Source organism: Salvelinus fontinalis, chromosome 8 (genome assembly GCF_029448725.1).
Source record: "Salvelinus fontinalis isolate EN_2023a chromosome 8, ASM2944872v1, whole genome shotgun sequence".
In the NCBI taxonomy this organism is placed as follows: domain Eukaryota; kingdom Metazoa; phylum Chordata; class Actinopteri; order Salmoniformes; family Salmonidae; genus Salvelinus; species Salvelinus fontinalis.
In genome coordinates this window covers 5,057,645-5,080,143 of record NC_074672.1, presented here as the reverse complement: position 1 = coordinate 5,080,143, position 22,499 = coordinate 5,057,645, and the positions used below count along the sequence as shown (strand labels likewise).

Here is a 22,499-nt window from a genome sequence, read left to right as displayed (position 1 = left end):
TTAAGGGCAGGGGTGCTCAGCTCCAATTCTGAAGGTCTGCAGTCCTTGGGCCCGGTTTCCTAAATCTTTAAAACCTTCATAGGAGCATGGTTATATCTGAGCTGTTTCTCAAAACCATTGTTACTAAAGTTGCACCTAACCCAAACGCTTGTAATTAAAGACTTGGGCTACACGTAGAACAGATAAGTGCATTGTTATATTATGCTTTTCCCTCCCGCTAAAGGTTGATATTACCTTGGGAGTCCCGCGGGACCCTTAAGACTCCTGCAGCAATGGGAGTGAAATTCTAAAGTCAATTTCGGGACAGGATGGGAAAGGAATGACAATCCACAGTAAAGGGCAGTACTGGAATCATTTTCAACTTTAAAAAAATATATATATATCAGTCAAAAGATTGGACACCTACTCATTCAAGGTTTTTTCTTTATTTTTTCAATTTTGTACATTGTAGAATAATAGTGAAGACAAAAAACCTATGAAATAACTCATGGAATCATGTAGTAACCAAAAAAGTGATAAACAAATCTCACAAGGTTCCACCCCTACCAGCTAAAAACAAGAACAAGCAGCTCCAGCTGCCTGTTTTGCATGTTATTTTGGCATTAATACGTGTTACATATCATTTTGCATTTGGTACCTTGGGTCGAGTGTTCGCACCAACTCACGAAACCCTTGTTTCTCGACAGTGTAAATTGGGGCCTTGTCTCTGCAGATGTAAGTTGTAACGGCAGCTGTTATCTCCTTCCATCTTCGTGATTCTTTGCCATATGGTGTGCCGCGGGCAAAAGACTCTTGCAACATCTGAGTTGGGGGTTGTTTTGAGCACTCGACTGTACTGTTTCACATGATACTTGCGTAGGTGGGTAAGAGGTTAGTGGTGTTTGAGCCTGTTGTCGGGACCGGCCTGCGGCATATTTTTGCAGAGGACGGTTTTCTGGTCCATGACTTTTCATAGCCATACCACATCCATGCGACCGAAATAGCCCCTCTTTAAGGTACGAGCTCCGTGTTTCCGTGTCTCCATGCTCTGTGTCACATTCACTCTCGTCAATGTTTGTTTGTGTTGCAAATTTCCTTCTACACGGGAGGTGTGGAAGAACGCGCAAGCGTCGTCCAATTGACAAAAAATATTGCCGTAAAGAGTGGAATTTGCATAATATGAAACGATAGAAAAACGTCTTTCGCCACACAACATATATCGTCATATCGCCCAGCCCTACTGTCTGGTGTCAATGGTTCAGGCTGGTAGCGGTGGTGTGGGGAACGTTTTCCTGACACACGTTAGGTCCCTTGATACCAATTAAGCAACGTTTCCAAGCCCTGAAGAATTCAGGCTGGAGCCAAAGGGGGGCTCCAACCCGGTACTAGATGGGTGCACCTAATAAGTGGATTTCATGAAGAGTAACAACATGTGCAATGATGTGCCAAATATGTGATTTACTACATCATTATAGGCTAAGCCATTAGAAATAACAGCCTCAAAATGTGCAGCCCTAGATGATAGTCTATCCAGGAGCTGATCCGTTATCAGTATTGTGTATTCATTCTAATGTTAAGGTTAGAATTAAACGAAGAAAGCTGATCCGGGAGCATCGCTGCCTTCCTTTCGATCCTATCACTATGGACACATGTTCCAAAGACACTTAGTGAATGTTCTCTCTATGTGGTGGTTTGGGAAATGAATGTTACATCTTTGGCTGTTATAGAAACGATGCATCATTAAAACACTCGTAAGCATAAGTACCATCCCTATCGGGAAACCTGGTCGTGCTCATTTAGTTTTTTCACTAAAGTGACCGACTTCGATCATGCACGACAAATAGATTATGTCCCCGTTATGCATGAAAGAATGAGGTGCTGGAGGTAGTGGTCTTCACCTCTGGACGACGCAGGCTCGTAACAGGGGGTTTGAATCCTAGTAGTGCCAGTTTCTGTAGTGTACTTCCACCTATTCCCCTACTCTCATTTCCATGCTCTCAAAATAAATTACTTTAAAGAATAATTCACCCATTTTGAATGTGCAATTGTTTTTGTGCATCTCTGAATGATGTTCTATCGATTCCAAGGGTAATTTCATGTTTTCATGTGTATCTGAGCTATTGCCTTATCATATAAACAAAACTCGTCATACCGGCTGTATATCTGCCTGCTTGAAATTCCTTTAATGGCCAATTGCTCAGATACACATGAAATGACCCCGGGAATCGATAGATCATCATTCAGAGACGCACAAAAACTATATAACATAAAAATAAAAATCGGTGAATCTTTCCTTTGAAGATTCACTGCAGCCGTTTTTATCTCAATATCAAATCATTTTTGGGAAACAATTAAGTACCTTACTTTGACTGTTTTCAATTAAAATAGTAAAAATGAAACAAAAATGGCTTCTTAATAAATTATTGAAAAGTCATTGTTTCAACACAGCCTTGAACTGTGTGGACAGAATCCAGGAGCCAAGATGATTTGGATGGACTCCGTCATTCCTGTAGAGTATCTTCTGTTTCCAGAAGGTGTCAAAGTTATCTATAAAAGTGACACCAACAGCGCCACAGTAGTCTTTAAGCCAGATATGTAATGACAGCAGTCTGCTGAATCTTTCACACCCGTGGCCCAACGATGGCACTGGACCTGAAATGATTGGCCGTTTTTTGGAGTGTTTTAATGCTAAAATCAGTTCCTTAAAATCAATTTTCCAAACTTCCGAGCTAGCCCTCCTTACGTCGTTTGACCCCACATGGACTACAACAGTGTCAGCTCCCGGCATCTGTCGTAGAACAATCGGAAGAAGCCTTGCGAGGTCCTGTACTCGTTATCCTGGGTAGCACAGGGATTTTGCCTTGGGAAGCAAGATGTTTATCACCATAGAGCTGCCTATGATGACAGCTGGTGATGTTGAATGAGCCGGTCTCTAAGGCAGCCTCACGGTCTGATGAGGGTGGGAGCTCCGAAGATCTGAACCTGAGGTAGAAGCCACCAGTGAGGGAGACAAAACCGAGGACAAAAATGCAGGTACCTCCAGATCTGATCTGGAATGGGAAGCCCCCAGGGAAGAAGGCGCCATTACCTCTGGATCCAAGGCGGCAAAGCTGTTTCTGATATGTGTCAGATATGGGCTCAACATCGCCCGTTGCCAGAGCATGTTTTCTTCGACTTCCACGGCGAGTGATGGACCTCCACGGCTGGTTGGTTGGGTCGAGAACAGCTCCGTTTTCCAGGGAAGGGGAGACCCCTTCGGATTGGAAGCCTGCTGAGCACCGTCCAGTCGGTTGTGGAGAGCCAACACGGCGGCGAAACTTCCACCAGACCAGAGCGGCATCCGGCTACTGGGGTGGAAGAAAAATAAAAAGTAGGCAGGCGTGGATTCCCCAGTTCCCCAGTGGATTCCCCACCCTTGTGTAGGCTTGCTACTTGCTTGGTAAGAGGTGCCACTTCGCACCTGTAGTCCTCCGCAAGCAGCAGTTGGTACATTGAAAGTCAGAGCGGTCCACAATGTCCCGAAAAAAAAGCAAAGTAAACAATGCTCCCACAGCGCTGGAAATGTTCAATAGCGACCTCCATTTGAGACCGCCGAGCCAGCTGGGCTTTCGGGTCTCTCCCCCTATGCCGAATCTGGCAGGATCCCGGGACAGACTGCAGCGCTCACAGCAACTAACCCCAACAGAGCCACAGGATCCAAAATAAATAAAAGTATATAAAAACTCGAGGTCTCTAGTTCAGGTTTCGGCGTTCAACAACAACACACGTCGCGCTCTGAAGCAAAGAGAAACGGCAGGCCATCATTACTTTAAGACATGAAGGTCAGTCGATCCGGAAAATTTTAAGAACTTCACATTTTCTTCAAGTGCTGTCGCAAAAACAATCAGGCACTATGATGAAACTGGCTCTCATGAGGGCCGCCACAGGAAAGGAAGACCCAGAGTTACCTCTGCAGCAGAGGATAAGTTAATTAGAGTTAACTGCACCTCAGATTGCAGCCCAAATAAATACTTCACAGAGTTCAAGTAACAGACACATCAACATCAACTGTTCAGAGGAGACTGCGTGAGCAGGCATTCATGGTCGAATTACTGAAAAGAAACCACTACTAAAGAACACCAATAAGAAGAAGAAGAGACTTGCTTGGGCCAAGAAACACAAGCAATGGACATTAGACTGGTGGAAATCTGTCCTTTGGTCTGATGAGTCCAAATTTGAGATTTTTGGATCCAAACGCAGTGTCTTCGTGAGATACAGAATAGGGGAACAGATGACCTCCGCATGTGTGGTTCTCACCGTGAAGCATGGAGGAGGAGGTGTGATGGTGCTTTGCTGGTGACACTGTCTGTGATTTATTTAGAATTCAAGGCACACTTAACCATCATGGCTACCACAGCATTCTGCAGTGATACGTCATCCCATCTGGTTTGCGCTTAGTGGGACTATCATTTGTTTTTCAACAGGACAATTACCCAACACACCTCCAGGCTGTGTAAGAGCTATATGACCAAGAAGGAGAGTGATGGACTGCTGCATCAGATGGCCTGGCTTCCACAATCACCCGACCTCAACTTAATTTCGATGGTTTGGGACGAGTTGGACCGCAGAATGAAGGAAAAGCAGCCAACAAGTGCTCAGCATGTGTGGGAACTCCTTCAAGACTGTTGGAAATGCATTCCAGGTGAAGCTGGTTGAAGCTGGTTGAAATTCCACAAATTAACAAGACACACCTGTTAATTGAAATACATTCCAGGTGACTACCTCATGAAGCTGGTTGAGAGAATGCCAAGAGTGTGCAAATCTGTCATCAAGGCAAAGGGTGGCTACTTTGAACAATCTCAAATCTAAAATATAGTTTGATTTTTGGTTACTACATGAGTCCATATGTGTTATTCCATAGTGTTGATGTCTTCACTATTATTCTACAATGTATAAAATAGTAAACTTTTTTTTTTTAAACTTGAATGAGTAGGTGTGTCCAAACTTTTGACTGGTACTGTATATAAAACACAAGCAAATCACGTTTTTGAATGCACTGGGCCTTAACACAAAAAAAAGGAAAGAATGGGAGCCAGTACTTTTTGGGCTCTTTCTCTGTAGGTAATTGAATATTGTTGCCCTTTTAGTACTGTGCGTGTGTTGTACTATGTATTTTCTCTTTCTATTCTGCTTTCTGCTGTTCTATTATAGTCAGTTTGATCATTGTTTCCTTTCCCCTGGGAAAAAAGTACTACCTGAAATAACCTTGAAAACCTCATAATCAAAAATTACAAAAACATTGAAAACAACAGTCTGTGTTGTGTCGACTCACCTGGTCGGCCAGTGCTGTCTGCGTCTCGTCCAAGCGGCCCTGCAGCTCCATGGAGTTGGTGCCCAGTCGGTCCAACTGGGCCTGTAGGCCATTGCTCTCCGACTGCAGCTGGGCGTTCTTGCTGCTTAGCTTCTCCGTGAAGCCCAAGAGCTCAGCCTCCCGCTCCCGGCTGCCTTGCACATCCAGCTGGAGGTCGCCGTTCTGGACGTTCACACTCTCCACCTCCTCGCGTAGACTGACCATCTCATGCTCGTCCCTGAGGAAGACACATTGCACGCACAGCACATTTAAACTTTTTTTTATCTCGCAGACAGATTTGTAGCGATTTACAGTCACAGTGCATTCAACTAAGGTAGGTGAGAAAACCACATTTCAAACAAACTCACAGTCATTGCAATTCCTCAAAGGAGCTATCAGCAAAATCAGTGCTAGTAAGACACACACACACACACACACACCATAAGTCAGTGTGCCCTCAGAAGTGTACGTGTGGACTAGTGCGCAGGGATGTCAATACGGACAGTGACAGCCAAGTTGCTCCCTTTCCTATGGCAAATGTATTTGTCCAAAGAATGCTTTGACAGGTGAAAAAAATGGGATGGAAAGTCAACCTCTACTGTGTTGCGTTTCCCTTTAAAGTGCTGTCGAATCAATGAGGATTGGGAGAGATAGGACAGGATGCCACTTCGAAGAATTGGCATTCATTCACAAGGTCACACACTAGAATCAGCCAAACGGTGCAGAGGCAAGCAATACAAGATCAACCGTGTGTGTGTGTGTGTGTGTGTGTGTGTGTGTGTGTGTGTGTGTGTGTGTGTGTGTGTGTGTGTGTGTGTGTGTGTGTGTGTGTGTGTGGAGGGAATGTGATAGTGTGTGAGAGGGAAAACGAGTGTGACTGTCTCTGTGTGTGTGCACAAGTGTTGGCTCACCGTTGGTGCTGTTCCTCCAGTGCGTGTATCTCTCCCAGCTTGTCTCTCTGCCTCGCGATCTCGGCCTTCTGCCTGTTGATGATCTCTCTGTACTTGGAGAGCTCATCCTCCCAGCGAGGCCTCTCATCCTCCAGACACTTCACCTGGGACCCAGCACCGCACATGCACAAGCGAGCGAGCGAGCGAGCGAGCACACACACACACACACACACACACACACACACACACACACACACACACACACACACACACACACACACACACACACACACACACACACACGAGAGAATACCCATTTATACCTGGTGCTAACGTGTCCTTTGTTCTGATCTTGTCCACACATTTTTTGACAGGTGTCAGTGTTTTCCCTATATGCATTTAGCAGCACCACTGCTAACTCGCAGCCGCCACTGCAATTTTAAAAAATAATAATACAAATGATTTAATTTCAATAATTTTCAGGTCGTAAAATGTTTTCAGTGTAAACTTAAACAGCTAAAACCAGATATAAAGCATGTAGAAAATATAATGGAGCTATATATTTTGTAATGAGATCATCTTTGAGAACAAACAAATCATCCCCCCCAAAAAATAGAATGTCAGAGAGAATCAAAAATTCCAGACATGTCATGATGGCCCCCATTGATTTTGTTATAATGTTTGAGTCACTCAGATAGCATAAGAACAAGGCATAAACCATGGCAAAATGTGTATAATTGCAGGAAATTTGCTTTAAAACTGCAATTTTCTCTAATACCCATGACTAAATGTGTAGAATTACAGGAAAATAGCTTTAAAACTGTAAAATGTTCTGTCTGCCCAAAGGCAAAATGTGTAGAATTGTAGGAAATTATATTTAAAATAGCAACATTTTGTCAGCAAAATGTTTTGTCTCTGGACGTAGTAAGGCACGTATCTAGATATCTTATAGGTGTACACAGATCTGGAAACCATTTTAATCATCATTACATTTACTCATCAAATAGAAAATCATTACTTTGAAACAATATCAAATAAATGGGGCCAGGAAATGTGGTCACACTGCTGACAGAGTGGACGAAAAACAGACACATGTCAATACCATCTGTAAACGTGACAGAACTTGATTAGATAGTGATTGGATCATCTTGATCGGATAATGAAAGCCACGTTATTGCAAGGTGTAAATGAGGATAGAGAAACAGACACACACACACGCAGAGAGACCAAGACACATACAAACACACACCTTTGCGCGCAGAGTGGTCAGTTCATCCATCCCCTCATTGAATGTCCTCTTTAGGTCTTCTAGCTCCTTGGCCTTGGAACGGTGCATCTGTCAATCAAAGCAGAGCATTCGTTAGGTTAGCTAACAGTCTGAAAAGCTAGTGTTTCAGATCCAATTGCAACCGATACGCGATGATGTTACGAAATTCTTTCTAGAATATGTACAGTCATAAGAATAGCTCATTTAGCATCATTTTAAGAACATTTTTATATTGTATTATTACTTATTGTTATTGCATTGTCGAGAAGGAACCTGCAAGTAAGCATTTCATTGGACGGTGTATACCATGTGACTAATCAAACTTGAAACTACTGATGCTTTCCTACAACATTTTGGAATGTTCATTCAGATTGTCCACCGTTAACTGTTCAAAATTATTTAGCCAATGAGATATGGTTTTGCTTCCATTTCAGAATATCTGCTTTTGTTTTGGACACTGTCAAAGCGTGTTCATGTTAAAGCTTTCCTATTTCTCAGTAGCCTGACGTGACTTTGGGATATTACTCAAGCAATACGTGAACGGTTTGAATCTGGAGAGCATAGGTGAGGTGAACCAGCAACAACAATTCCAGTAAAGCAACATTAATCAGATCGAAGCTAAAACTTCATAAAAACAAACTTCCCAAAATACTACAAATGAGCCCTTGAATTAAGTTGATTTCCATGGCAACGGGGCATTGCATAAATGAGAAAGAGCAGTTATGAAGTGTTTTGAGTTGTTTTGACTGATTGCTTAAATATTGACAATTTCACTGCGATATCTCTTAAGTGTTAATCTTAAACGAGGGCAGTGGAAACGGGGCAGTGTGTAAGTGTATGTCGGTGTGTGTGTTGTGTGTGTGTGTTGGACCTCCAGCTGGTCTGTCTGTTCCTGTTTGTGTTTCTCCAGTTCGCCTTTGGTCTCGCGCAGCTTGGCGTCCAATTCGTTCGACTTGATCTCCTCTGACTCCTGAGAAAGCAGGGGGGTTAAAGAGAGAAAGCACAGAGGAACAGGGAGAAGGAGCAACAGATGGAGGAAGGAGTGAGAGAGGATAGAGAGAGAGAATTGAAAAATAAATAAGGATGTGGTAAGAGAAAGAGGAGAAAAGAAGGATGGAGAGACATCATAAGAGAGGAAGGAAAGAAACAAGGAGTAAAGAGAAAAGAGATCGAATTAATGGAAAGATCGTTTCAGAATAACCAGTGATTTCCACAAGAACATAGAGTAGCCAGCCAAATAGAAAAAAATAGCCAGTTTAGCGATGCCAGGCCGTAGGGGTCTAGCCCAAAAAGCTCTATTTGGGGCGACTTCTGGTACACTCTAATGCCTTGATTCCATCAAATACATAGCGAAATAATTTAATACTTTATAGTTCATCTCCCAGATGGGAAAAATGTGTTGTGGTATTGTGTAGAAAGACATGACTGTACAATTGAAATGACTGTAAATGTATGAATTCAGTGAATTGTTAGTTGTTTTGGATATTGTCTTGGTCCAGGCCTACATGATCAGGAATAGTTTCGATAACATAGTAGTACGTTAGTACTACTACAGTATGATAACATGAAACCTTTTTAAACATTTAACCTGTCTTCTCTTGAGATTAAAGTCTATTTACAGTTTTACTGCCAAATATAAATTGCCACAATGATATTAGTTCTTCAAATAATGTATTTTCTTAAAACAGAAAAGTAAATAGCCCACATTATCTTTAAAAATAAAAGGTTTTGTTTTTCCAGGTAGAGTATGCAAAACAAATTTCCACTGGATTCATGAAAATAATCATGATATCATTCTGGCAGATAATCATAGGCTACTTTGTAGTTAACATTTAATTGAAAAAGTTTTTGGGAAAGCATTTCCATCTACCAGAAGACTGTTTTCATTAGCATCATCGCTAACGGCTACACAGTGGTACACACACACACACACACACACACACACACACACACACACACACACACACACACACACACACACACACACACACACACACACACACACACACACACACACACACACACACACAGAGAGAGAGTGGCTTGCGGAAGTATTCACCCCCCTTGGTATTTTTCCTTGGCATGTTTGCCTTACAAACTTGAATTCAAATGTATTTAAGGGTTTGTATCATTTGATTTACACAACATGCCTATCACTTTGAAGATGCAAAATATTTTTGGGGGGTGAAACAAGAAATAAGACCCCCAAAAAACTATTCACCCCCCAAAGTCAATACTTTGTAGAACAACATTTTGCAGCAATTACAGCTGCAAGTCTCTTGGGATATGTCTCTATAAGCTTGGCACATCTAGCCACTGGGATTTTTGCCCATTCTTCAAGGCAAAACCGCTCCAGCTCCTTCAAGTTGGATGGGTTCCGCTGGTGTACAGCAATCTTTAAGTCATACCACAGATTCTCAATTGGATTGAGGTCTGGGCTTTGACTAGGCCATTCCAAGACATTTAAATGTTTCCCCTTAAACCACTCGAGTGTTACTTTAGCAGTATGCTTAGGGTCATTGTCCTGCTGGAAGGTGAACCTCCATCCCAGTCTCAAATCTCTGGAAGACTGAAACAGGTTTCCCCCAAGAATTTCCCTGTATTTAGCGCCATCCATCATTCCTTCAGTTCTGACCAGTTTCCCAGTCCCTGCCGATGAAAAACATCACCACAGCATGATGCTGCCACCACCACCATGCTTCACTATGGGGATGATGTTCTCGGGGTGATGCGAGGTGTTGGGTTTTCCCCAGACATAGCGTTTTCCTTGATGGCCAAAAAGCTAAATTTGTGTCTCATCTGACCAGAGTACCTTCTTCCATATTTTGGGGAGTTTCCCACATGCCTTTTGGCAAACACCAAACGTGTTTGCTTATTTCTTTCTTTAAGCAATGGCTTTTTTTCTGGCCACTCATCCGTAAAGCCCAGCTCTGTGGACTGTGTACGGATTAAAGTGGTCCTAAGGACAGATACTCCAATCTCCGCTGTGGAGCTTTGCAGCTCCTTCAGGGTTATCTTTGGTCTCTTTGTTGCCTCTCTGATTAATGTCCTTCTTGCCTGGTCCTTGAGTTTTGGTGGGCGGCCCTCTCTTGGCAGGTTGGTTGTGGTGCCATATTCTTAATGGATTTAAATGGTGCTCCATGGGATGTTCAAAGTTTCTGATATTTTTTTATAACCCAACCCTGATCTGTACTTCTCCACAACTTTGTCCCTGACCTGTTTGGAGAGTTCCTTGGTCTTCATGGTGCCACTTTCTTGGTGCTGCCCCCTGCTTAATGGTGTTGCAGAATCAGGGGCCTTTCAGAACAGGTGTATATATACTGAGATCATGTGACAGATCATGTGACACTTAGTTAAATAATGTCCACCTGTGTGCAATCTAATTATGTGACTTCTGAAGGTAATTGGTTGCACCAGATCTTATTTAGGGCCTTCATAGCAAAGGGGGTGAATACATATGCACACAACACTTTTCTGTTTTTTTATTTTCAAATTTTTTTCATTTCACTTCACCAATTTGGACTATTTTGTTTATGTCCATTACATGAAATAACAATAAAAATCAATTTAAAAATCCAGGCTGTAACACAACAAAATAGGAAAAGAGGATGAATACTTTTGCAAGGCACTGTAACTACAACCAGTTAGCATGTCGGAGATTTTAGAGTTCCGACTTGCACATGAACGCGGCATAATTCCAAAAGTATGCATGCCAGCTGGAAATCTTTGCATAAGTTATTGTAGCCTACTGACGACGTTACAAGCGTAATCCCGAAATTAGGGAGAGGTTTAATTAAAGAAGAATATACTTTTTTAAATGCTAGTTAAAGGTCATCACATTTCACATCGGATTTTTTAACAACAAAAAGGTACGACGTGTTTTAAATTGTAGTGGCGCTCTGCACATACAAGCTTGTTAGCAAGCTAGCTAAAGTTTGCTCTGGTCCAACGTTAAACCAACTCGGAAGTTCAAAGACATTAAACTTTCCTCCATAGAAGCCGCTCATCTGTAGGTATAATTCTGTGGGCCTAATTCAGATAGTGCATGTCTTAACAAGATGCCCAGCGCTTCAAAGCAAGCTTCCTCCATCCTTTCTCGCTGTCTCCTCACCCTTAAAATTTCTCGCACCCTACACTGTGACTGGCAGCACAGTGTGTTTGTCTTTCATTATGCTTATACCACGCTGTTACGGGAAAATACAATTTGCTCTCAATGAATTTCCTATAGAGATTAAATGGCTTACCCGCTCCACAGCAAGCTACTTTATACACACTTAATTTTTTAATGTTAGCCTAAATCATAATAAAAAATAAAAAAAAGTATATTTCAGGGGTTTAAAAAGGAACAGAAAGGAATAATATAAACCGGTACTTTTTGGGGGGGTTCGAACCAGTTCAGAACTTTGCTGGTCGGAGCAGTGGAATAGAACAAAAATATATATAATTCTGTTCAGAACAAAACGGACTGGCGAATTGAAACTTTTAAATTAACTTTTAAGTTACAATGAAGTGGAAAATGTAGCCGTCTGTAACTGGCCGATTTGCCGACAGCCGGCGCTAATGTAAAACACTGAATAAACATAATCAATTCCAAAGCAAAGATCTTGAGCCATATGTATTACGTGTCTCAGAGTAGGATTTCTGATCTAGGATCAGGTCCCCCCCATGGCCATGTAATCTTATTCATTGTGCTCTAAAAGGCAGAAATCTGCACTCCTATTGCATGTTGCTTGATACATAATACAGCACCAGGTGGCAAATAAAAGGACACAGCACTCTACTGGCCCCGAGTGGACAGAAGCCTGATTTCAGAATATAAGTCACATGATACTTTCTTGGATTTCTAATAAAGCTCATCAACACAGGTTTGCCATCTTTGAAAGCACACAGACGCACACCTGATATGTGCGGATCATGTCCTGGCAGTTCTTGCGGATCTGCTCCGTCTCCTCCTTGGCCTGGGTGAGTTTGGCCGTGGTCTCTCGTAGCTTAACTTTAGTCTCCTGTGGTGAGAAGAAGCAAGTGAATGTTACAGTATTTCGCAATCACGGACAAGCATTTTGTGAACAATGTCATACATTTTCAAAACACTGTACACGACGACACAGAACTGTGTCCTTTTGCAAAACAGTAAATGTATTTTCAAAATGTAGTTGCCATCAAAAATAAAATGGTACCATAAAAATGGCAAATACATTCCACAAAAGAACACGACTGCAGACAAAAAGATGATCACAAACATGATCACACACCTGGGGCAAGTTGACAAAACAAAGTTAGCTTGTCTTAATAAAAAAAATCCCATTTAAATCAATATTTCTTTGCAGTCAATCAAAAATGCAGTCATACAAATACAACCATCAAAATGTGCAGAATTTATAATTAATTTGTAATTTAATTTGGCTACTCTCCTTTTATCCATATTTCACACGCATCAAATCAAAGATTACACCGATGGAACAATCACAAACCAATTACAATTACATTGCAGGGGTTGACATTAACGGTTGCCTGATGGCCTGGGGGTATGGCAAACTGAACAGTCAGGCTGGTGGAATCTGGCAGGTGAAATTTGGTCCCGAAGAAAACCGTTACTTTGCGTTGACTATAGTGTTCCATTTGTTCATGTGCCTCACACAACAACAAAGAAACAAGGCAATATATAAGCAAAGAGCTTATTTTTTATAATTTACTTTCTTTCATTTTGAACAAAAGCCTGACCACCTAGTTTAAGCTCACATATTAAACACAGGAATTAAAATGTACGCCTGCCAAATGCGGGTAACTTGGTTAACCTTTTCTCAATAGGGGGTGCTGTTTTCACTTTGTAAAAAATTTGTTCCCAAATTAAACTGCCTCGTACTCAATTCTTGCTCGTACAATATGCATATTATTATTACTATTGGATAGAAAACACTCTCTAGTTTCTAAAACCGTTTGAATTATATCTGTGAGTAAAACAGAACTCGAGTTGGAGCAATCTTCCTGTCAGCAAGTGAGAAATCTGAAATCAGCCAGGCTGTTCTGAGGTCAGTTTATTAATTTGCATGTCTTCTATTGGTTGAGATGCACTGCATACGCCTTCCCCTGGATGTCAGCAAATAGTGAGAATTGGAATGGAGTTGCTAGGCAGATCTGAGGCCATATAAATGGACTGGGAACGTGGGGTCCAGTCTTTCCTCCATTCGCCATGACGCAAGACAGACCTCAGGATGGCGTTTTAGAAAGCTCCCGTTATAGCCCTTAGATATATCCGGCTCTGATTTTATTCGATATAGGTGTTAAAGACATCATAATGTTGTTATTTTAAACCAAGTTATATCAGTTTATATCAGTATATTGCGATTTTCGGATATTTCTTTGTGTTGCGTTCTAGTGAGTTGGGCACGTCTGGGCCACATGGCTAATGTTTACTGCTAATTCAAAAGTTGAAGGCGACAACCTACAACCGAGCAACGATTCTTTTGGACAAAGGACAACTTGCCCAAGATTCTGATGAAAGTTCATCAAAAAGTAAGAACTATTTATGATGTTAATTCGTTGTTCTGTTGAAAAATGTAAAACTCATATTCTGCCATTAATTTCGGTGCGGTCTCGCTTTAACGCACGCTGTATGTCGTAGTAACGTTAATTTTAAAAATCTAACACAGCGGTTGCATTAAGAACTAATGTATCTTTCATTTGCTGTCCAACCTGTATTTTTTAGTCAAGTTTATTCAATTCAATTGGATTCAGGTCTGGGGAACGGGCGGGCCAGTCCATAGCATCAATGCCTTCCTCTTGCAGGAACTGCTGACACTCCAGCCACATGAGGTCTAGCATTGTCTTGCATTAGGAGGAACCCAGGGCCAACCGCACCAACATATGGTCTCACAAGGGGTCTGAGGATCTCATCTCGGTACCTAATGGCAGTCAGGCTACCTCTGGCGAGCCCATGGAGGGCTGTGCGGCCCCCCAAAGAAATGCCACCCCACACCATGACTGACCCACCGCCAAACCGGTCATGCTGGAGGATGTTGCAGGCAGCAGAACGTTCTCCACGGCGTCTCCAGACTCGTCTGTCACATGTGCTCAGTGTGAACCTGCTTTCATCTGTGAAGAGCACAGGGCGCCAGTGGCGAATTTGCCAATCTTGGTGTTCTCTGAAAAATGCCAAACGTCCTGCACGGTGTTGGGCAACGGTGTTGGGCTGTAAGCACAACCCCCACGTCGGGCCCTCATACCACCCTCATGGAGTCTGTTTCTGACCGTTTGAGCAGACACATGCACATTTGTGGCCTGCTGGAGGTCATTTTGCAGGGCTCTGGCAGTGCTCCTCCTTGCACAAAGGCGGAGGTAGCGGTCCTGCTGCTGGGTTGTTGCCCTCCTACGGCCTCCTCCACGTCTCCTGATGTACTGGCCTGTCTCCTGGTAGCGCCTCCATGCTCTGGACACTACGCTGACAGACACAGCAAACCTTCTTGCCACAGCTCGGATTGATGTGCCATCCTGGATGAGCTGCACTACCTGAGCCACTTGTGTGGGTTGTAGACTCAGTCTCATGCTACCACTAGAGTGAAAGCACCGCCAGCATTCAAAAGTGACCAAAACATCAGCCAGGAAGCATAGGAACTGAGAAGTGGTCTGTGGTCACCACCTGCAGAACCACTCCTTTATTGGGGGTGTCTTGCTAATTGCCTATAATTTCCACCTGTTGTCTATTCCATTTGCACAACAGCATGTGAAATGTATTGTCAATCAGTGCAGTTTGATTTCACAGAAGTGTGATTGACTTGGAGTTACATTGTGTTGTTTAAGTGTTCCCTTTATTTTTTTGAGCAGTGTATATATATATATATATATATATATATATATATATATATACACACTGTATTCTATACTATTCTACTGTATCTTAGTCTATGCCGCTCTGACATTGCTCGCCCAAATATTTATATGTTCTTAATTTCATTCCTTTACTTTAGATTTGTGTGTATTGTTGTGCAATTGATTGGTATTACTATTAGATATTACTCCACTGTTAGAGCTAGAAACACAAGCATTTCGCTACAACCGCAATAACAACTGCTAAACACGTGTGTGACAAATACAATTTGATTAAAATCTTAAATTTGTTTTTAAATCTCCATTATACAAATAGTGCAAATTCAGATAATGACCTTGAAAATCATAAACTAAGTCACACACAATCATACTGTATTTGGGCGTATAATAGTGTAGACTATTATTCTTCTGCCACTTCCATCCTGTTTCTTCCTGTCTTTTAACTTTTGTTCTGATGCGATTAAGCTTTGGCCACAGCGATTCTGTGTCTGAAAATCACGGTGGTTTGGTTTTTCAAATGGGAGTCATCCGTTGATCATCAACGGAGATGATTGTCTGTCAAAAAACGCAATGTCCGCTTTTTTACTTGTCCAAAAATAAGACTTGAGTTGAACTTTTGACAGACAAAAATAGACAATTGAAGAACGCATATAGGATTCCATCCATGTTCATTCTTTGTGGCTGTCGCCTTACTATTCAACAGTGTAAAAAATGCAGTTGGTCTTACCTTATGGGCGTCGGTCTCACTATTCAGCTTGTTCTGGGCCCATTTGACCTTGATTAGGTGAGAGTTGATCCCCTCCTTGAAGTTCTCCAACTCCCGATTCAGCCTGCTCACCTCTCCCTCCTGAGGACAACAAGAGATGGGATTCCATTAGGATGTAACAGGCACGGTATGCCATTTCATTTGTAATTCATGTTAAAGGATCACTTTACTCCAAAAAACATATTTCAGTATTTTGTTCATTAGTCTACTGTTATGGTCAGCAGTAAAGTTTCAGTAAAAAGCAAAAGTTGTGATGATGCAAAACGCAGCGGGGACAAAGGAAAACATTCCACCACCATCATGTTCATCATCATCAAAAGCCTTCGAGCAGACCCTTTCCAATAAATATGAAAGATTCCTGGCAAAATAGATTAGCAAGTGCAAATAAAGCAGCGGTGTCAGAAAGTCCATCAAATATTGCGCCAGCGCCACCTTAGCAGCTGAACATGTGGAACTTTGATGCTTAAACGTTAACCCTGCGTTACCTTGACGTCGTGGAGCTGCTGCAACCGGCCTTTCTCCTGAGCCAACTGGTTTCCCCTGAGGGCCTGGCGGTCCACCTCCTTGGTGGCCTCCCTCAGCCTCCTTTCCAGCCCCTCCTTGTCCCTGCGCAGGTCCAGAGCCTCCTTCTCCCCGCGAACATACTTCATCACCATGGCCTCCTTCTCCAGACGCGCCTCCTCACACTTCTTCCCAGCCTGGACGGGACACATGAATTAGTAGCTGTTACATTGATTATATCATTATGTATTACATTGATTACATCATCAGTATAGGCTGGTGAGAGGAGGACGGCTCATAGTAATGGTGGATGGAATGGAATCGATTGAATGGTATCAAACACATGTTCCATTAATTTCGTTCCAGCCATTAGTCCTACTATGAGCCTGTCCTCCGATGTAAAGTGCCACCAGCCACCACAGGTTAGTATGCAGTTATGTTGACAGAAAAAGACCGACATGAACAGACAAACATGCAGACACACTTTCACTGATCTACACAGAAACACAGGTGCATGCATTATGCAAGTTTACACACAGACATGCAGAAAAATAGACCGAAATTATGCATGCTCAAGTGCACACTCATTCATGCTTAATTAAAACTCTTGTATTATATCTGGGGGCGTAGTGACGGTCTCCCTGATTGCATGTTGTAAGTGGATAGTGCTGCAATTGAATGTGGCAGTTTGGTTGAGGTTTCAATACAAAAATCCACAATGAGTATGTGTGAGATCTAAACTAGAGCCATACAAATGGTAGGGCAGTGCATTGATAGGTCAGCTTGTAATCTGCCAGTCAGGAAAATCATCAGTCATTGGTCAGGGTAAAAAATGTCAGCTGGCCCGAGGACAGTTGGGTGTTCTCACACAGGTGTGTTCATTTCTCATGAGAACGCTTTCCCCTCGATCTGTCAGACAACATTGGCAAAACGTTACCTTGCTCATCCTCCCTCAATTGACATCTCCATCGACACAAACACAAGGGAAACTATGTGCGAGGGAAGGTGCGAAAGAGTGAAAGAGAAATAGAAAGAGAGAAAAAGACAGACCGAGAGAGAGGTGGTATATTGCAGTAGTGTTCATGTCTGTACGGCAGAAATTGTTTTAGAGACTTCTAGAGATTTAGTGAGGGTAGAATGTAGGCGCCATCTTGAGATATGGAGTAATATTTAGATGGCGTGAACAAGCGAATAAACTTCCCCAAAACAATCTTATATTGTTCAGCGAACAGTGAAATGGAATGTGTTATCCTTCCAAAGCTACCAGACAGTCACAGCCAGACCATTTTAGCCAAAAACCTGGTCGCCTCTGACAGCAGGCTGAAACTTGGCTGCAAGTGGATCTTCTAGCATGACAATAACCAAAAGCATACACCAAAATCCACAAAGAAATGGTTAATTGACCACAAAATAAAAAAGTTCAATGGCCTTCTCAGTCTCCAGTTGAACCCCATTGAAAACCTGTGGTTTGAATAGAAGAGGGCAGTCCATAAACGTAGATGAAGGACTTCAAGGATCTGAAAATATTCTGTATCGAGGAATGGTCCAAGATCCCTCCAAATGTGTTCTCCAATCTCATAAAACATTTTAGAAAAAGGCTCAGTGTCATTATCCTCACAAGGGGAGGGTTCTGGAGTATTGAAGAGGGGTTCCAATCATTTTGACCCCTATCTTTCGGGAAGAAAAATGGATTACTTGTTAAACAAAATCTCTTTCTCTGAGCAATTGTCTTAGTATAAAATTATATATTTTTTGCATACAATATTGGTCAGAAAAGTATTATTTATTTATAGAGTATTTGTTGCTCATCTATATCAAGGGATCCAATAATTCTGGTACCCACTATATAGGAATTTAATCGCCTTTTTCACTGCACCCCTTTGACTTGAAGAAAACATTTCCATACACGTTTACCCAAGGTAGAAGTGGTCAGGAAGATACCTTTTGGACCTGAATGCAAAAACATTCAGGCGATAGAGGTTCTCAAAGTTGACCCATTTTGCATACCACACGCTACCATGTAACTTCTTCATCACTGAAAAAGGTAAAACCGTTGAGAATCATATCAGTTGATGCCTTACAAAAGAGGGTTGTCAAGTAATGTTTAAAAATAAAATGTTTAACGTCAACTAATATAAAAACCACAATCTCCACACGAAACAAAATCCTTGCAAATGTTGTAGCTTAGACACTATTTTAAATAATCTGAGGTGTTTGTGTTCTCATTCTCAACGGTTTTACCATCGGTTGAGACCCAGCATACACTTTAAATGGTGGGTTGTTGGTGAGTTTTACATTTTACCTTTATTTAACCTTTATTTAACAGTTAAGAACAAATTCTTATTTTCAATGACGGCCTAGGAACAGTGGGTTAACTGCCTTGTTCAGGGGCAGAACGACAGATTTTTACCATGTCAGCCCAGGGATTTGATCTTGCAACCTTTCGGTTACTAGTCCAACGCTCTAACCACTAGGCTACCTGCCGCCCCGTGTGTCATTTCAATCATAGAAAAATCCCTTCAGACCACCGTAAACTAGCTGGAACACAACTGACATTTTAATTGAATTGTCCACACACAGTCGAATATCAACTTGAATGGGAATGACTATTCTATTATCTGAGTTTCTATGATTTCAATTAAGTTTACTATGGAAGATTGACAATATAATTTAAAACAATGTATATTCCCATTCAAATCAACAGTTTATAATGGGTTGGACCTTCAGCTATCTTGTGGTAACATTTTAAAGTTGACATTTCAAATATTTTCACATTTTAGTACATTTATCAGCCAAACATGACACCCACCCTGCATTCAAGAATATTCTTAGTCTCATCCGATGGCGGGCAAAACACCAAAAAACACCAAAACTAAAACATATGCGAAGATGACATCTGAATTTACGTGTTTTTAGAATATTGACCTGAAAAATACTTGAGGGCTCATTCAGGTCCAGTATTCCCATTCTGACCTTTTCTACCATGGGCAAATATGTTTGTACAGTTTGTTCAAATCAAACGGGTGTGGTCAAAATTCCCCTTTTTGATTGGTTTCATGTGGAACGACGGGACTAGAAAGGTGAATGAACATGTTGATGCTTTATGCAATGAACCACTTTACAAAATAAAATTCATCATCATCATCATCATCGTCATTATTACCATACAGAAAATCAAACAACAATGTAGGATAACCTCTTGGCTTCCTTGTATATTCAAGCCTGCCTCACCATACAACAGTGCTCTGTAACAGTTCATGTAATAACACTGGTTATTGTAATAATAAAATGTAATAGCGTAACTTTCCATTTGTTTTATGTAATAAAACCTGTTAATGTAATACCTTGCCGAATGAAGTAATAGGTAAGGGATAAACGCAGACCTTGTGTACATGGTCTGGAAATAATGGAGGACGTGGTAGGTTCCTTAGAACTCCGTGGAGTTCCTTAGCTCCAGATCATGTACAGAGTGGAGGCGTTTATCCCGCTTATACCAAGGTTGCCAAAGAAAACAATACCAAATCACACATTCAACAATAGAAATTGAATGTTTTCATGAATATTTTAATAAGTCCTACCATTTCATCCTTTCACTAAACCTGGTCGTTAATTCTATCGCTCGAGAAGCGGAATGGTCGTTCATTCGATTTGAAATGTTGCTAGAGAAGAGGACTTTGATTTGTTCGATTGCTATGCAGACTGGCAACGTTCTTATCCCTTGCTTGCTAGCAAGCCAACTACAGCTAACACAGTCACGTCAAACTCTGCAAATAGAATAAGAGCAAAGGACCTGCACTTGCTTTTAGGCTGTTTTCTAGTGACATCTATTTGGATACATGATACATCTAAGTTAAGTTTTAATGGCACATGCACAAGTACAGTGAAATGCCTTTCCTGAAAACTCAAAACACAACAAGGCAATAATCAATAACAATGTACTACAGGACAAATAACACGTGAAAAAATAAGAAAGATTGAAGAACACAATAAGTAAGTAAGTAAGCAAGCCTACTATATACAGGGTCAGTTCCAATACCATATTTACAATCTGCAGGGATAATGGAGTGATGGAAGTACAGTTGAAGTTGGAAGTTTTCATACACTTGGGTTGGAGTCATTAAAACTCGTTTTTCAACCACTCCACACATTTGTTCACTTGTTCAAACTATAGTTTGGCAATTGTTTATAGACAGATTATTTCACTTATAATTCACTGTATCACAATTCCAGTGGGTCAAAAGTTTACATACACTAAGTTGACTGTACCTTTAAACAGATTAGAAAATTCCAAAAAATTATGTCATGGCTTTAGAAGCTTCTGATGGGCTAATTGACAACATTTGAGTCAATTGGAGATGTACCTGTGGATGTATTTCAAGGCCTACAAACTCAGTGCCTCTTTGCTTGACATCATGGGGAAATCAAAAGAAATCAGCCAAGACCTCAGAAAATAAATTGTAGACCTCCCACAAGTCTGGTTCATCCTTGGGAGCCATTTCCAAAATCCTGAAGGTACCACGTTCATCTGTACAAACAATAGTACGCAAGTATAAACACCATGGCCGTCATTCCGCTCAGGAAGGAGACTCGTTCTGTCTCCTAGAGATGAACGAACTTTGGTGCGAAATGTGCAAATCAATCCCAGAACAACAGCAAAGGACAGTGTGAAGATGCTGGAGGAAACAGGTACAAAAGTATCTATATCCACATTAAAATTAGTCCTATGTCGACAAACTTAATAGCCGCTCAGCAAGGAAGAAGCCACTGCTCTAAAACCTCCACAAAAAAAGCCAAACTACAGTTTGCAACTGCACATGGGGACAAAGATCGGACTTTTGGAGAAATGTCCTCTGGTCTGATGAAACAAAAATATAACTGTTTGGCCAAAATGACCATCGTTATGTTTGGAAGAAAAAGGGGGACGCTTGCAAGCCGAAGAACACCATCCCAATCGTAAAGCACGGGGGTGGCAGCATCATGTTGTGGGGGTGCTTTGCTGCAGGAGGGACTGGTGCACTTCACGAAATAGATGGCATCATGAGGGAGGGAAAGTTATGTGGATATATTGAAGCAACATCTCAAGACATCAGTCAGGAAGTTAAAGCGTGGGCGCAAATGGGTATTCCAAATGGACAATGACCCCAAGCATACTTCCAAAGTTGTGGCAAAATGGCTTAAGGACAACAAAGTCAATGTATTGGAATGGCCATCTCAGAGCCCTGACCTCAATCCTATATAAGATTTGTGGCCAGAACTGAAAAAGCGTGTGCGAGCAAGGAGGCATACAAATCTGACTCAGTTACACCAGTTCTGTCGGGAGGAATGGGCCAAAATTCACCCAATTTATTGTGGGAAGCTTGTGGAAGGCTACCCCAAACGTTCAACCCAAATTAAACAATTTAAAGGCAAGGCTACCAAATACTAATTGAGGGCCCATGTCAACCTCCTGAGGAGGAAGAGGCGCGGTCACTCCTTCACGACTGTGTGAGTGTGTTAGGACCATTTTAAGTCTTTAGTGATTTGGACACCAAGGAACTTAAAGCTGCGCTCGACCTACTCCACTGCAGCCCTGCAGCCCCCCCCCCCCCCCCCCCCCCCGCCTTATGGACGTTGAGAGAGAGGTTGTTATTCTGGCACCACAATGCCAAGTCACTGACCTCTTCCCTGTAGGCTGACTTATCGCCACCAGTGATCAGGCCTACCACCGTCGTATCGTCAGCAAACTTGATGGTTTTGAAGTCGTGCGTGAACAGGGAGTACAGGAAGGGACTAAACACACACCCTGGGGGACCCTGTGTTGAGGCACAGTGTGGCAGAGGGACGGGGTTGCCTTCCCTTACCACCTGGGTTCGGCCTGTCAGCAAGTCCAGTATCCAGTTGCAGAGTTCTAAGCTGAGCTGTAGTCAGTGAATACCATTCTCACATAGGTATTTCTCTTATCTA

General features: G+C 42.0%; 1 protein-coding gene across 2 annotated transcripts in view; it reads right to left on the bottom strand.

The window, feature by feature from the left end:
• ccdc186 (coiled-coil domain-containing protein 186) overlaps positions 1–22,499 on the bottom strand; it is a 99,169-nt gene that overhangs the window by 35,878 nt on the left and 40,792 nt on the right. For both annotated transcript variants that reach the window (XM_055930800.1, XM_055930798.1), the window contains exons 5-11: positions 16,541–16,753; positions 16,017–16,136; positions 12,364–12,468; positions 8,337–8,435; positions 7,448–7,534; positions 6,220–6,362; positions 5,291–5,546 (exon numbers count right to left, since the gene is read on the bottom strand). In XM_055930800.1, the coding sequence (XP_055786775.1) occupies positions 5,291–5,546; positions 6,220–6,362; positions 7,448–7,534; positions 8,337–8,435; positions 12,364–12,468; positions 16,017–16,136; positions 16,541–16,753 (1,023 nt within the window). The remainder of the gene's footprint in view (positions 1–5,290; positions 5,547–6,219; positions 6,363–7,447; positions 7,535–8,336; positions 8,436–12,363; positions 12,469–16,016; positions 16,137–16,540; positions 16,754–22,499) is intronic.